The sequence below is a fragment of the Pseudophryne corroboree genome, chromosome 6, assembly GCF_028390025.1.
Source record: "Pseudophryne corroboree isolate aPseCor3 chromosome 6, aPseCor3.hap2, whole genome shotgun sequence".
NCBI lineage: Eukaryota > Metazoa > Chordata > Amphibia > Anura > Myobatrachidae > Pseudophryne > Pseudophryne corroboree.
The window spans coordinates 373,866,191-373,883,187 of NC_086449.1; the positions used below are offsets into that span (position 1 = coordinate 373,866,191).

At 47.5% G+C, this 16,997-nt stretch overlaps 1 protein-coding gene across 4 annotated transcripts in view; it reads left to right on the plus strand.

Moving 5' to 3' along the window:
- The first annotated feature begins 12,317 nt into the window (after nt 1-12,317).
- AHCYL2 (adenosylhomocysteinase like 2) overlaps nt 12,318-16,997 on the plus strand; it is a 301,797-nt gene continuing 297,117 nt past the window's right edge. For 2 of the 4 annotated variants that reach the window (XM_063926722.1, XM_063926724.1), the window contains exon 1: nt 12,320-12,783. In XM_063926722.1, the coding sequence (XP_063782792.1) occupies nt 12,493-12,783 (291 nt within the window). In that variant the 5' untranslated portion in view covers nt 12,320-12,492. Of the gene's footprint in view, nt 12,784-16,997 lie in introns of all 4 variants that reach the window. The other 2 variants (XM_063926721.1, XM_063926723.1) reach the window with 2 other exon arrangements.

Genomic DNA, 16,997 nt, shown 5'->3' on the forward strand with positions numbered 1-16,997 from the left:
TGGGTGAAAGTGAAAACAGAAACAATAAATTTGGACAAAGCGTAGAGGCCAAAAACCTTCCTAAAGTATCTCCTGGCCAACGTTAGATATGCATTTGCCAAAATGGAAGTATTGCGTATAATTTTTTATTTTTAGATTTTACTCAGCATGAGAGATGGAAGGTGGGGCGGGGGGGGGGGTCCCTAGTCTATCAACTCTACATGAGATTGACAATGCTTCTTTCTTTATGTACCTATGATCGAGGCCAATAGAACATTTTATATGAGTAGTTGAAATATTCAGACTTCGAGAACGTTTCCGTATAGAGGGGGTAATTCCAAGTTGATCGCAGCAGGAATTTTTTTAGCAGTTGGGCAAAACCATGTGCACTGCAGGGGAGGCAGATATAACATGTACAGAGAGAGTTAGATTTAGTTGGGGTGTGTTCAATCTGCAATCTAATTTGCAGTGTAAAAATAAAGCAGCCAGTATTTACCCTGCACAGAAACAAAATAACCCAGCCAAATCTAACTCTTTCTGCACATATTACATCTGCTTCCCCTGCAGTGCACATGGTTTTGCCCAATTGCTAAAAAAATTCCTGCTGCGATCAACTTGGAATTACCCCGAGTGCAGATTGTCTGCTACTCAGAAGGGTGTGGTTCATAGGGTCGACTACACTTAGGTCGACAGTCATTAGGTCGAACACGATTGGTCAACAATGACTAGGTTGACGCCTGAAATAGGTCGACACAAGTATTGTGTCGACATGAACAAGGTTGACATGATTTTTTTTTTTTTTTACGTTTTTGTGTCGTTTTCTTCATAAGGTGACCGGGGACCCCAATTAGTGCACCGTGTCCCCTCGCATGACTCGCTTTGCTCACCATGCTTTGGGCAAGTTGCCTCGCTCCGCTACTGCTACGCTTGGCACAGCCGGCATACCGACACTTATTCTCCCTCGTGGGGGTCCACGACCCCCATGGAGGGAGAATAAAATAGTGTGGCGCGCAAAGCGCGCCACCGTGCCCGTAGCGTGGCGAGCGCAGCGAGCCCGCAAGGGACTCATTTGCGCTCGCCACACTGTCGGTAAGCCGGCGGTCGGGCTCCCGTATGCTGGTCGCCGGGAGCCCGACCGCCGGCATATCGTAGTGAACCCGTTCCCAATTGTAGTCCACGTAGATCGTAAAGTATAAAAAAGTAAAAAAAAAATTAAATATTGTGAAAAACTCATGTTGACCTACAGTAATACATGTCGACATAGTGACCATGTGGACCTAGAAACACTGGCGACCTAATGCATGTCAGTCAATAGTGGTGGACCTAATGACTGTCGACCTAAGTGTGGTGGACCTAAAGACTGGATACCCACTCAGAAACAGGCACCCTCTGCACTCACTGGGAGCAATTCCAAGTTGATCGCAGCAGGAATTTAGTTAGCAATTGGGCAAAACCATGTGCACTGCAGGGGAGGCAGATTTAACATGTGCAGAGAGAGTTAGATTTGGGTGGGTTATTTTATTTCTGTGTAAATACTGGCTGCTTTATTTTTACACTGCAAATTAGATTGCAGATTGAACACACCCCACCCAAATCTAACTCTCTCTGCACATGTTAAATCTGCCTCCCCTGCAGTGCACATGGTTTTGCCCAATTGCTAACTAAATTCCTGCTGCGATCAACTTGGAATTACCCCCACTGTACATTTCCCATGCTGTATGTCTAACAGCTCAAAATTACCAGCCATTCATACTCCTACTGTATATGCTGCCAACATACCAAATTGTTCTTTTCTTTTTTTTTTTACTCTAGGAGGTTTATCTTTTCCCACAGTTTTTGGTTCCTACTTTCTTACTAAATTACCCCTCTTTTGGAAATAATGTTTTGGCTTCCAAGAGGTATATTTACTTAAGTGCAGGTTTTTAGAAGTGGAGATGCTGCCCATAGCAACCAATAACATTCTAGCTATTATCTTCTAGAACAGGGGTAGGGAACCTTTTTTATACCGAGGGCCATTTGGATATTTATAAAATCCTTCGGGGGCCATACAAAAATTCTCAACTTAAAAAATTACCCTGCTCCCCAGTAGGTCTGCTCCTTAGAGGTACTGTGTGTGCGCGCTGGAGGCGCGTGGGCCAAAAAAATGGGTGTGGCCAGTTAAAATGGGATGTGATACACATATGCCCCCAATAGTGCTGTGCCAGATCCACAATTGCCCCCACAGTGCCAGGTATACAAATACCCCCACAGTGCCAGGTATACAAATGCCCCTCACAGTGCCAGGTATACAAATGCCCCCCACAGTGCCAGGTATACAGATGCCCCCACAGTGCCAGGTATACAGATGTCCCCTCCCCCCCCCCCCGTGCTGCTTACCGCTGCTGATGCTTGCTGACAGGGAGGAGAGCGCGGCTATGTCAGGTGGCGGCGTGTAGGACTTCAAACCAGCCGCTGGTGCGAGAGCCAATCAGAGCTCGCGGGCCGGCAGCTGCGGCTCCTGAGTGGCTGCCGGTCCGCGAGCTCTGATTGGCTCACGAACCGGCAGCTGGTTTGAAGTCCTACACGCTGCCACCCCCACCCGACATAGCCGTGCTCTCCTCCCTGTCCTGACAGCTGAGATACGCTGCCGCCGGACTGAGCGGCGGCGTGTCTCACTGATAGAAGCGGGTGGGCCGGAGCAAACGGCTTTGCGGGCCTTATACGGCCCGCGGGCCGGAGGTTCCCCACCCCTGTTCTAGAATGTGCTAGACAAATGATAAGTAGAATCTGAATGCTTGCTATGTGCAACAGCTCCACTTAAAAAAAAAAACACCCCTGCATTTTAGTAAATATACCCCCAAGAATGCATTGTATGTTTGTCTTATAAAAGGTTAACACTATTCACCAAGTATATTGGTACATAATGAAGTGCTATTTAGCTGTGTATATAGGGGTTATTCAGAGTTGTTAGTAAAAAAAAAAAAAGCACATTAACGGCCAAAACCATGTAGCACTGCAGGTGGGGCAGATGTAACATGTGCAGAGAGAGTTGAATTTGGGTGGGGTGTATTTAAACTGAAATCTAACCTGCAGTGTAAAAATAAAGCAACATGTATTTACCCACCACAAAAACAATATAACCCACCCATATCTAACTCTCTCTGCACATGTTACATCTGCCCCACCTGCAGTGCACATGGTTTTGCCCAATTGCTAACTTTTTTGGTTTACTAACAACTCTGAAACCCCCCCATAGTGTGCTATTTTTTTGAGAATATGTTTGCTATAATGCATATGGGTATCTCAACAATTATGTTTTTAATAACAAATTCCACTGATCCTTGTTAGGCATAGTTGGCAATAAATGTAGAAAAGAAGGGAACACTGGGTCTAATTCAGAGACGCAGGGATGCGGCTGTGCATTACCGTACAACTAATATGCTATTGCTGTGAGAGCCGTCTGTAGGAAAAAGACTCCTCCTACATGCATCGCAGATCTGAATGGACACAGCATTGGTTCTCCAAAACGACCACTGCAGCCCTTGGCCACCAAAGTAAGCTGAAGCTTAGTCAGGCTGGTCTCAGATCTCTTCTGCAGGATCCAGTAAGTCTACATTCGAAGACTCAGACTCTGAGCTCAGCAGCACATCTATAAAAATAGGATTTTAATACCTACCGGTAAATCCTTTTCTCTTAGTCCGTAGAGGATGCTGGGGACACTTCAAGAACCATGGGGTATAGACGGGATCCGCAGGAGACATGGGCACTGTAAGTCTTTAAAAGGGGTGTGAACTGGCTCCTCCCTCTATGCCCTTCCTCCAGACTCCAGTTATAGGAACTGTGCCCAGAGAGAAGGACATTTCGAGGAAAAAGGATTTTGATTTAAACTAAGATGAGATACATACCAGCTCACACCTCAAGCATGCCGTACAACATGGCATTCAACCCAACGCATGCAACGGCATGAATAATGACAGCAACAGGCTGCCTATAAACGCAACACAACACGTGTGTAACCATAACCAATACCTGCAGATACAGTACGCACCGGGACGGGCGCCCAGCATCCTCTATGGACTAAGAGAAAAGGATTTACCGGTAGGTATTAGAGGATGCTGGGGACACTTCAAGAACCATGGGGTTTATACCAAAGCTCAAGAACGGGCGGGAGAGTGCGGATGACTCTGCAGCACCGATTGACCAAACAAGAGGTCTTCCTTAGCCAGGGTATCAAACTTGTAAAACTTTGCAAAAGTGTTGGAACCCGACCAAGTAGCTGCTCGGCAAAGCTGTCATGTCGAGACCCCCCGGGCAGCCGCCCAGGATGAGCCCACCTTTCTGGTAGAATGGGCCTTCACCGATTTCGGTAACGGCAATCCAGCCATAGAATGAGCCTGCCAAATCGTATTACAGATCCAGCGTGCAATAGTCTGCTTGGAAGCAGGAGCCCCAATCTTGTTGGGATCATACAGGATAAACAGAGCCTCCGTTTTCCTAATCTGAGCCGTTCTGGCCACATAAATTTTCAAAGCTCTGACCACAGCTAGAGACTTCGATTCCTCTAAGGCGTCAATAGCCACTGGCACCACAATAGGTTGGTTCATGTGAAACGCTGACACCACTTTTGGCAGAAATTGCTGACGAGTTCTCAACTCCGCTCTGTCTTCATGGAAGATAAAATAGGGGCTCTTGTGAGACAAAGCCGCCAATTCAGACACCCGCCTTGCAGAGGCCAAGGCCAACAGCATGATCACTTTCCAAGTGACGAATTTCAACTCTACCTTACGTAAAGGTTCAAACCAATGAGATTGCAGGAACTGCAATACCACGTTAAGATCCCATGGTGCCACCGGGGGCACAAAGGGAGGTTGGATGTGCAGCACGCCTTTCACAAAAGTCTGAACTTCCAGAAGGGAAGCCAATTCTTTTTGAAAGAAAATTTATAAGGCCGAATTTGTACTTTAATTGAGCCCAATTTCAGGCCCGCATCCACCCCTGTTTGCAGAAAATGGAGAAAACAGCCCAGCTGAAATTCTTCCGTAGGAGCCTCCTTGGATTCACACCAAGACACACATTTTCTCCAAATACGGTGATAATGTTTCGCCGTTACCTCTTTTCTAGCCTGAAGCAGTGTGGGAATTACTTCACCGGGAATACCCTTTCGGGCTAGGATCCTGCGTTCAACCTCCAAGCCGTCAAATGAAGCCGCGGTAAGTCTTGGTACATGCACAGCTTCTGCTGTAACAGATCCTCTCTTAGAGGAAGAGGCCAGGGATCTCCTATGAGCAATTCCTGAAAATCTGGATACCAGGCCCTCCTTGGCCAGTCTGGAACAATGAGGATTGCATGAACCCTTGTTCTTCTTATGATCTTTATCACTTTTGGAATTAGTGGAATCGGAGGGAACACATATACCGACTGAAACACCCACGGTGTCACTAGGGCGTCCACCACTATTGCTTGAGGGTCCCTCGACCTGGAACAATATCTCGGAAGTTTCTTGTTGAGGCAAGACGCCATCATGTCTATTTGAGGAATTCCCCAACGACTTGTCACTTCTGCAAAGACCTCTTGATGAAGACCCCACTCTTCTGGATGGAGATCGTGTCTGCTGAGGAAGTCTGCTTCCCAGTTGTCCACACCTGGAATGAAGACTGCTGACATAGCGCTTACATGCCTTTCCGCCCAGCGGAGACCTTTTGTGGCTTCTGCCATTGCCGCTCTGCTCTTCATTCCGCCCTGGCGGTTTACGTACGCCACTGCTGTTATGTTGTCCGACTGAATCAAGACGGGCAGATCGCGAAGAAGATGTTCCGCTTGTAGAAGGCCGTTGTAAATGGCCCTTAATTCCAGAATGTTTATGTGTAGACAAGCTTCCTGGCTTGACCATTTTCCCTGGAAATTTTCCCCCTGTGTGACTGCAACCCAGCTTCGGAGACTTGCATCCGTGGTCACCAGGATCCAGTCCTGGATCCCGAATCTGCGTCCCTCTAGGAGGTGAGAGCTGTGCAGCCACCACAGGAGTGAGATTCTGGTATTGGAAGACAGGATTATCTGTCAGTGCATGTGCAGATGGGATCCGGACCATTTGTCCAACAGATCCCACTGAAACACTCTGGCATGGAATCTGCCAAACTGAATGGCCTCGTAGGCTGCCACCATCTTGCCTAGCAACAGAGTGCATTGATGAATCAACACTCTTGCTGGCTTCAGAATCTGTTTGACCAGGTTCTGAATTTCCAAAGCCTTTTCCACTGGAAGAAAACTCTCTGTAATTCCGTGTCCAGAATCATACCCAAAAACGACAGCCTTGTCATCGGAAGCAACTGTGATTTTGGCAAGTTTAGGAGCCAACCATGTTGTTGCAGAATTGTCAGGGATAGCGTCATGCTCTGCAGTAATTGTTCCTTGGACCTTGCTTTTATCAGGAGATCGTCCAAGTACGGGATAATAGTGACTCCTTGCTTGTGCAGGAGAACCATCATTTCCACCATAACTTTGGCTGAAAACCCTAGGAGCCGTGGACAGACCAAACGTCAACGTCTGAAATTGGTAATGACAATCCTGAACGGCAAACCTCAGGTAAACCTGATGTGGAGGATATACGGGGACGTGTAAGTAGGCATCCTTTATGTCGACCGATACCTTAAAATCCCCTTCCTCCAGACTGAAAATCACTGCTCTGAGAGACTCCATCTTGAATTTAAATTTTCTTAGATAGAAATTGAGGGATTTTAAGTTCAGAATTGGTCTGACCGAGCCGTCCGGCTTCAGGACAACGGACAGGCTCGAATAAAAGCCTTCTCCCTGTTGTGATGGGGGAACCGTGACAATGACTTGATTTTGACATAGCTTTTGTATAGCACCGCATACCACCTCCCTGTCCTGAAGAGAAACTGGTGTCACTGACCTAGGTTAGGGGTGTTGTGAACTCGGGGGTTCTCCCGATGGTAGGGGAGAGGAACCACAGTTGGGTCGGAACAGGGATGGCTTGATATAGGTCTTCCTCATACAGGACTCTGACAGTAAAGCTTGGTGAAAATATTAAAGAACTTTATTGCAGGAAGAGAGCAACACAATGTCACATAGCAGAGAAGGAACATATGGGGGGAATGTCCAGGCCTATAGGAGAACTTGTAAGCAATGTTAAAGATTCCCGGAAAAGAAGTACTTGTGAGTGTTGGTACAAGATAATAGTGACTGAAGAACTTGTGAGTGATGTTTTTAAAGATACTGATGATTTGAAGAACTGGTGAAAGGTGGTTAAAGACTCTGATGATTTGAAACACTTGTGAGCGGTGACTAAAGATACTGATGATTTATAGAACTTGAGAGCGGTGGTTTAAGACACTGATGATTTGTACGACTTGAGAGCGGTGATGAAAGACACTGTAGAACTTGAGAATGGTGGTTAAAGACACTGATGATTTGTATGACTTGAGAGCGGTGGTTAAAGACACTGGTAACTTGCAAAACTTGGGAGCGGTGGTTAAAGACACTGGTAACTTGCAAAACTTGGGAGCGGTGGTTAAAGACACTGATGACTTGTAGAATTTGAGAACGGTGTTTAAAGACACTGATGACTTGTAGAACATGAGAGCGACGTTTAGCCCGCAGCCCACGCTGACTCCAAGAAGCACTGGTGACTGGATTGCAGAGGAACACACCAGCCGCTGTATACGCTGGAACTGTGCAGCAACTGGCACCTGGAAGTGCCGGAGACACTGGGGTACGACTGCAGAGAGATTCGCCGGGAACAAGAGCACTGGCATCCACTTCAGGGGAAAGACGATACTCAGGCGCCGAGGCTCTGCCCGGCGTCTGCCTTTGAATCTCCCGCCTCCGCTGGATTGGCGGAACAGTCTGATGACGTCACCTGCTCTCCGCCCACGTGATGCCGGGTGTCATGGCGGCGCCCCTGCCCCGGGGAACCGCCGGGAGCCGCGCCAGCCAGAAGCCGGAGCCCGTGGACCATCGAAGGCGGAGGCCGCAACACAGACCAGCAGGCACGCAGGGGTAAGCGCGGTGAACGCCGCCTATGGCGTGTGACAACTGGTAAGGCTGATTTGAAAAATCGTCAAGGGGGCACGTTTTGAAATTCCAGCTTGTACCCTTGGGACACCATTTCTAATACCAATGGGTCTAGGGCCGAACGAACCCAGAAATGACTGAAGAGTCGGAGACGTGCCCCCACTGGTGCGGACTCCCGCAGAGGAGTCCCAGCGTCATGCGGTGGATTTAGTAGAAGCCGGAGAGGACTTCTGCTCTTGGGAACCTGCCACAGCCGGTGACCTTTTTCCCTTTCCTCTTCCTCTAGAAGCAAGGAAGGAAGACCCTCGTCCTCTTTTGTATTTATTGGGCCAAAAGGACTGCATCTGATAGTGGTGCGTTTTCTTTTGTTGTGCAGGAACATAAGGTAAAAAGGATGACTTACCCGCGGTAGCCGTAGATACCAGGTCAGCGAGGCCGTCACCAAACAAGACACCACCTTTATATAGCAGAGACTCCATAGCCTTCTTAGAGTCAGCATCAGCATTCCATTGATGATTCTATAATGCTCTCCTAGCTGAGACTGCCATAGCATTGGCCCTTGATCCCAAAAGGCCAATGTCCCTCGCAGCTTCCTTAAGGTAGGCTGCAGCATCCCTGATGACCCAGTGTCAAAAGAATGCTATCCCTATTCAGGGTATCTAACTCAGATGACACGTTATCTGCCCACTTTTCAATAGCGCTACTCACCCACGCCGAAGCAACCGCAGGTCTGAGTAGCGTACCCATAGTGACATACATGGATTTCAATGCATTTTCCTGCTCACGATCCGTAGATTCCTTTAGAGCTGCTGTGTCAGGAGACGGAAGCGCCAACTTTTTGGACAGTCGTGATAGAGCTTTGTCCACAGTGGGGGGTGACTCCCACTTTTCCCTATCGCCAAAGTGGAACGGATATGCCACCGGAATTCTCTTTGGAATCTGAAACTTCTTGTCAGGATTTTCCCAAACCTTTTCAAAAAGAGCGTTCAGTTCATGAGCGGGAGGGAACGTTACCTCAGGTTTCTTTCCTTTAAACATACAGACCCTTGTATCAGGAACAGCAGGTTCACAGATATGTAACACGTCTTTTATCGCCACAATCGTGTACTGAAGGCTTTTGGCCAGTTTTGGATTTAATCTGGCATCACTATATTCAACACTGGAGTCAGAGTCCGTGTCGGTATCTGTATCAGCTATCTGGCTAAAAGAACGCTTTTGTGCCCCCGAGGCGGTTTGAATTTGTGACAACACATCCTCCACGGATTTCTTCCATGCCTGGGTCTGAGACTCAGACTTATCCAATCTCTTATTTAATAGAGCCACATTCGCATTCAAAGCGCTCAAAACATTTACCCAATCAGGCGTCGGCTGTGCCGACAGGGGGGGTCATTCCGAGTTGTTCGCTCGCAAGCTGCTTTTAGCAGCTTTGCACACGCTAAGCCGCCGCCTACTGGGAGTGAATCTTAGCAAATTAAAATTGCGAACGAAAGATTAGCAGAATTGCGAATAGACACTTCTTAGCAGTTTCTGAGTAGCTCCAGACTTACTCGGCATCTGTGATCAGTTCAGTGCTTGTCGTTCCTGGTTTGACGTCACAAATACACCCAGCGTTCGCCCAGACACTCCTCCGTTTCTCCAGCCACTCCCGCTTTTTCCCCCAGAAACGGTAGCGTTTTTTCACACACTCCCATAAAACGGCCTGTTTCCGCCCAGAAACACCCACTTCCTGTCAATCACATTACGATCACCAGAATGAAGAAAAAACCTCGTAATGCCGTGAGTAAAATTCCTAACTGCATAGCAAATTTACTTGGCGCAGTCGCACTGCGGACATTGCGCATGCACATTAGCGACTATTCGCTCCGTTGCGACAAAAAAATAACGAGCGAACAACTCGGAATGACCCCCAGGGTCACTCCCACAATCGTTTCTTTCCCTAATCTATTCTCCTCCTGGGAAGAGCACTCCGCCTCAGACATGCCGACACACGTGTACCGACACCACAACCACACTGGGCATATAGGGGACAGACCCACAGTAAAGCCTGTCAGAGAAACACAGAGGGAGAGTGCCAGCTCACAACGCAGCGCCTATCCCGGTTCTGAAACTTTTTATATAATGCCTCAGACCTGTTAGCGCTTTTATATCATTAATCCAGCACCAAATTAACTGTGACCCCCCATTTTGCACCCTGTTACTTGATACAGCAGTGTTGAGGAAGGACCAGGGTCTCTGTAGCTCTGTGAAGAGAAAATGGCGCTGATGAGAGCTGTGAGGGCTAAGCCACGCCCACTTAATGGCGCGCTTCAGCCCCGCTATTTTTTTAATTATTTATACTGGCGGGGTCCGGATTTAGTGCCTAGGCACTTAAATACCACATAGCCAGTCTTCAAATTAGGATTTTATGCTGCCCAGGGCGCCCCCGCGCCCTGCACCCTGTAGTGCCGCTGTGTGTGTGGGAGCATGGCGCGCAGCGCGGCCGCTGTGCGTTACCTCATAGCCGTCACTGAAGTCTTCTGATCTTCTTCTACTCACCCGTTTTCTGACTTTTCTGGCGGACTCCGGGAACGAGCATCTAGGCGTACCTAGCGTTCAGACCCTCAGGAGCCAATGGTGTCCTGTAGCCTAAGAAGCAGAGCCTTGAAACTCACAGAAGTAGGTCTGCTTCTCTCCCCTCAGTCCCACGATGCAGGGAGCCTGTTGCCAGCAGGTCTCCCTGAAAATAATAAACCTAACATAAGTCTTTTTTCAGAGAAACTCAGGAGAGCTCCTCAGAGTGCATCCAGTCTCACTGGGCATAGATTCTAAACTGTAGTCTGGAGGAGGGGCATAGAGGGAGGAGCCAGTTCACATCCCTTTTAAAGTCTTAAAGTGCCCATGTCTCCTACGGATCCCGTCTATACCCCATGGTTCTTGAAGTGTCCCCAGCATCCTCTAGGACGTAGGAGAAACAGGGGTTATATTCCACATTTTATAGAACGTTCCCAGTTGCACCCCAAACGCCACAGCGTGTCAATCATGATGCTGCTAAGGGGGGACTGCGAATGATTACACAGTACTCTGCATGTTTCTATAATTTTGTGAATTAAGCTGTATTGTTTTTGTCAGTGTTGCCATTGGCGTTTCTACAATGGGTTCAATATGTGTGGTGCACCCCAGCCCCTGGATCCGGGGGAAGGGCACTTACCTTTCCAGAGTCCTGCATCGGGGTGGTGCAGCCACGCGAAAAATCACAGCCAAAATAGCCATCACGTATGCGCAGTAGGTAAATTAGTCTCTGAAACATGGCGGGCGCCATGTTTCCGGAGAGCTGCACATGCGCAGTATACTCCGGCACAATGCCAGAACTTACTGCGCCGTGGAGAAGAAGGAGCCCACCCAGAGTCTGCACATGGCCCCCCACCTCCTGTTAAAACACCCCTGCGTGTACATATAAATAGATGTCGAACAGCCTGAGCATAAGAGCATTTTAATGGCCTCTTCCTGGTTATCATAAATTATCAGATGCATTATAGACTTATCTGGCTTTGTTTTTCCTGCATTGTGTATCGTATTTCATATATAGGAGGTCAATCCAATTGTGGTCAAACGGTGCGAATTACTGCTACAACGGCACCGCAGCAAGCATCCCTCATATCCAGATGTCCCCCTGAATTCAAACTATTTTCGCACTAATTGGCGGGGTGAAAACATTGACTGCAATTGGATTGACAGACTCCATAATATTTAAAACATTATGTAGAAAAAAAAAATCCTGTCACTGATCACTTCAAACCTCCAGCCTTGCATTCTTTTTAAAGAGCTGCGCACCATTTACCATATACCACAGGTTCTCAAACTCGGTCCTCAGGACTCCACACAGTGCATGTTTTCCAGGTCTCCTCACAGAATCACAAGTGAAATAATTAGCTCCACCTGTGGACCTTTTAAAATGTGTCAGTGAGTAATTAATACACCTGTGCACTTGCTGGGTTACCTGCAAAACATGCACTGTGTGGGGTCCTGAGGACAGAGTTTGAGAACCACTGCCATATACCAAAGGGCCTTCTAGAATCTAGATAATGATTAATCTATTCTACACTATTGCTAATAAAGAGAATTGAAATAGAATGTACCCTAGCAAGCTCAGCTTTAATCTTCAGGTCTCAGCGCAAAGCATGCTGGTCAGTGTAGTGATATGACAGGGCTGAGGCCACACTGAAAGTGAGTTGTTACTACGTATCCCGGCATGCCTTGCTAGGAGACGCGTGGAGCGCAGAGCAGGTCGGGGTTTGTAGTCCGACGCGGGTTATCTGCTCAGGAACAGGCAATGAGTGCGACTACGCTTCCCATGAGGCACGGCGGCGGCGGCGGAGGCTGGTCGGTGGGGGCGTGTTAGCGGCTGCCGGCAGCGTGCTAGTGTTTGTGTGTGCATCAGGAGGAGAGGAGACCGCGGTCGAGGACTCAGGGAGAGGAGCCGAAGTACAGCAGTTATCATCGTCGTCGAGTCGGTCTCTTCTCGCTATGTCCGTGCAGGTCGTTGCCGCAAAGATGGCAGAGGTAGAGCTGAAGGAGGCAGCCAGGGAGCGGCCAGACGAGGGAACCGTCACCGTAGCTGCCGTCGCCTCCAACGTCGCTATCCTGGCCGCCGAGCCTGACGACAACAACGGGGCGCCCCTGCTTAGCCAGCCTATGAAGGGGATCCCTGCATCGGCCATGAAGAGGAGTGACCCGGCACAGCGCCCCCGGGATGGCGGGGAGTGTATGGGCAGCCCGGAGGGGGCGGTCAGCGAGGCCCCGCGCACGGTGAAGAAGGTAATGTGACCCGGGTCACACTGTGACGCCCGCATGCTGTGTGTGTGTGAGAGAGAGCCCTGTCACCCGGTACATGTACCCGGCTGCAGCGGCCGATCATCCCCAGCTGTGCCGTGACGTCACCCGGCCTGTCCTCTCTAGTCCCCGGGTGTCAGTCACCCGAGCTATTCTTATCGTCTCTGCTATTATTCCCTGACACCCGCTCCGGTTGCGTCTTGTTACATACTCTCCCCACTCACACCCTGCTGTCATCCCCGTGCCACATCGGCCTCCGCTGCATGGTCCTCTGTTCCCCGGTGGCGGCGGGGCCTGGTCATATTTCTCTCCCGAAGTCAACGTTAATCTGTGAAGAGCTGGGGACTATTTTTCCTCCATCTCTTGGCGAGAGGGTGCGCGCAGTTGCCATGGTGTGATGCGCTCAGGTGAGCGCACCGGTTGGCGCTAGGAGATCACTCCGTCCTTCCTTCTGTTCTGATTGGTCCTTGATCATCCGGCCTGTGGTTGGCTTTCTCCATCCTATTCAGTGCGTCTCCGCTGCCGCAAAGAGCCTGTGCTGAGGATCAGGGCACAATCACATGGCCATCTTCCCTGCTGCCATCACAGCTGGGTGACCTTGGGATGTCCTGCCTATCTTTATTATGATTAGGAAACCTGTTGTAGAACTAAAAGTCTCAGCATAAACAGCCATATAGAGGCTTGCAGGTCATGCTGATAGTTCTACAACATTTGCACCTTTGTTAAGCTGTGACACTGAAGGTGGTGGCTAAATAAAATGTAGTAATAATATCTAATACATATGTAGGCACTTGAGTAATGCTTAATTCATACTGCACCTGCCCTTTTTTTGGGGGGAAACTGGAAAGGCAATTGCTTTGGTAATTTAATATGCAAATATTAGGGAGAGACACAGGAGAAGTTGTTTAAGCTTGAAGAGATCTAGAGTACCAGCTGATCGGCTTCTAACTTCCATGTTATATACTTTGCTAGAAAAATGACAGGAACTAATTGTTACTTTCTTTCTCCGTAATTTGATAAGTTTCTCCCACAAACTCTTGTCATAACTGTATTTCTTTTGTTGCTACTCATAGTAGACACATTTTGACCTAAGCATTATGGTTGGTGTTAAGGGGGGTACACACTAGAGAGATGTGTGCTGAGCAATCCATCAGAGACCGCTCAGCACACATTTCTCCCCCACCCCCGCTCAGCACAGCGTGATGTGTGCTGAGTGGTGGGGGGGCGACGACGAAGGGGGGCCGCTCACTTCACACAGCGCTCAAGTGAGCGACCTGCTAGATTGATCTAGCACTGGCGATATTCCTGCGCATCGCTATCGCTAGGGGGCATACACACGAGAGATCCGTGCTTAACTTCTAAGCAGTCTAGTCAGATTGCTTAGATTTTAACCACGGATCTCTCTGTGTGTACACCCCTTTAGAGCACCAACCTTTGCTATTTACATAATGCAAATCCAAGCTGGGAATACATTATACAATTTGACAGATCATCTGCCAGATCTGTCTGGTTGGAATGAAAATCTGGTAGTGGATGAGAAACAATGGCAATCGAGTATTTGCTCCCAAAACACTGTAAAACGGATAAGAATTGTCTTTCAGACGAATTGGTTAAATCTGCGATTTAACCAGTTTGTCTAAACAACGGGTTTTGTCTATTTTCTAGTGTTTGGGAGCAAATGGTCGATTGTCATTTTCTCTCTTCCATTACCACATTTTCATTCCAACCAGATGATCTGCCAAATAATTGTATAGTGTATGCCAGAATGTCCAATCTTTTAAGTTACATTGTCTTATGATTTGCATTGTTCTTGTCTTGACTGTAGCATTACTTTGTGCACTACATCAGCACTTTTTATTATCAGCCAGCTTATTAGTACTTCCACATCAGTTGCTATGCTAATCAGGGACCTTAGACTGGTGTTACTGATTTCATTATCTCCCTCCCCTCAAACTCCGATATGAATACACTGGCCTACATGTTTGTATATCTGGTGTTACTACACTCTATAGTGCAGCTACGGTGAGTCACTGCCTCATGTGGTTTCATAAATTTTTATAGCACTCTATGTAGGCGAGTATTCTATTAGCTGCGGTAACTTACCACAGCTAATTGAGTCACTGGGAGCCCTCTTACCTGGCACGTATCAGGGATTATGCTTCGGGTGCCTTAGGGTCTGGATACTTGTCCCAGATCCCATGTGTTATTGCATGACATTATACTTAAGCTGAACTCCTAAAACACTGAATGGAACTTGGTTTATTAAAGAAAAACAAAGGCTTCAGAGTTCTGTGTAAGGAAATTACAGGTACAGATGTGGAACATATGACGTCTGGCCTATGCACCATAAGCACTTATGAGAAGTAAATGTAGATCTGTTTAAAGGTGAAAGAAGTCAGGCATAAATTGGTATTAATCAGAGCACCTTTATTCTCCAAGATTAAATGAGTCAGTAGAGGAACATTCAGGGACCACAATACCCTCTTTCTTAGCCGCTCATATGTAATCAAAATTCTAAATTAGCAGGTTTAATACGAATGAGTGCATCCTGGTTGTTGGTATTACAGACTATTGTTGGCTAGTACCTGGCTGATACAAGCCAATTAGTATTATGACCAGAAAAGACTTTCCACACCTGTTATTTCTGCCGTTGAAAGTATAGGGCCACAGTGAAAAGGCTTCCTATTATTTTTTTTGTTTTTGTTTGTTAATTTGGAGTTGCATACATGGGGTATCCCCCCACCCTTGCAGTGGAAGCCTTTGTTTGGTATGACATACAGTGATTTGGTTATAGAAAATACAGCAACCAAACATGTTTTATGTTTGTCATAGGAAAAGTAACCATTTTGCCTTAAAAATATGAATGTATAGTGGTATCTGTTCACAGAGGAATTCTTGATTGCTCAGGTATTTGGGCTCTTCATCCCATTGATGTTGTGTATATAGTTTCTGCTTTAGCCTCAACAACTTTTTTCTTTTAATTCTCCCTGTGCACCAGTAGATGAACATTATGGTAGGGCAATAGCAAGAGCAACAAGTGTCTTAATAGTAGGGTTTTGAAATGCAGCAAATTGCCTGATCTTTCGTGTGTGTGGCAAAAACTACCATAACTGTAAGGGGTTGGGGCTGAAATGCCTGTGGTCAGAATACTGACGTGGCATCCCGTGGCTTAAAATCCCAACTGGGGTCGGGAATTAAGCTACACCTCACCCCTAACTCCTCCCCCCCCCATCATCCTTGGTGCCTAACCCCCCTCCTCCTGCAACCTAAGCCTATCCCCACCCTGGAGCTTACCTCTCCGACGTCCCAGCTATTGGATGCCGGCATTGTGATCAGTGTTTGGATTCCAGTGTCAGTCTTTTGACTACAAACATACTGTAAGGCTGGGTGCACATCTGGCAGATCTATCTGCCCACCTGTTGTTGTGCTTATGAAATGGCCGATTCTTGGAAGCATACACCCTTATCGATCAACCTATCAGTGTGTCTGAACTGACATTACAACTGGATGGCCACGCAAGCCAGATGCGCCAATATACACAGATATATTGGTTTCAGCTGTGCTGCAGGGTCGATGCAGTGTCTTTGAACGACGACATTCAGATATCTTTTGTACAGAACCACCGATCTGCAAATGATATATCGTCCGGTCAATATACCATCTATGTGTTTCCAGCATAAGTGACCAATCTGCCTTTACCTGTGTGCCGGATTACTTTACATATAGGCAATAAAAACTCACACATAATATGTAACTGGACGAATTTAGTGCTACATTTTGTTATTATCAAGTTACCATAGGGCTGGTTTGTTTGCAGAAACAGATTGCACTTTTCAAAGCTTTCTGTTTGCTGCTGATGGCTGAGGATGAAGCGCTGTGGAATATAAAGTAAAGGAAGTGGCTAAATGAATGAATGAATCTGTGTCTTTACTCAGTGATTAGGCTTACACGTCCATGAGAGCTTCACATGAATCCAAATGTCTGCTATTAAATGCCAGCTGCTGCTTCCTGGGGTTATGGGTCTTTTGATCCACCTCTGCTTGATTAAAACATGGGCATGGTCTGACACTGAATGCTGTTCTAGTTTAGCTTTCCCTGTTGAATATAGGTGAGCATCATCGGTTGTTGGGTACAGCAGCTTTTGCAGGAGTTATCGCGCTGTGCATAAATATTTGACTTGTTGCTCAGCCAGCCAAACA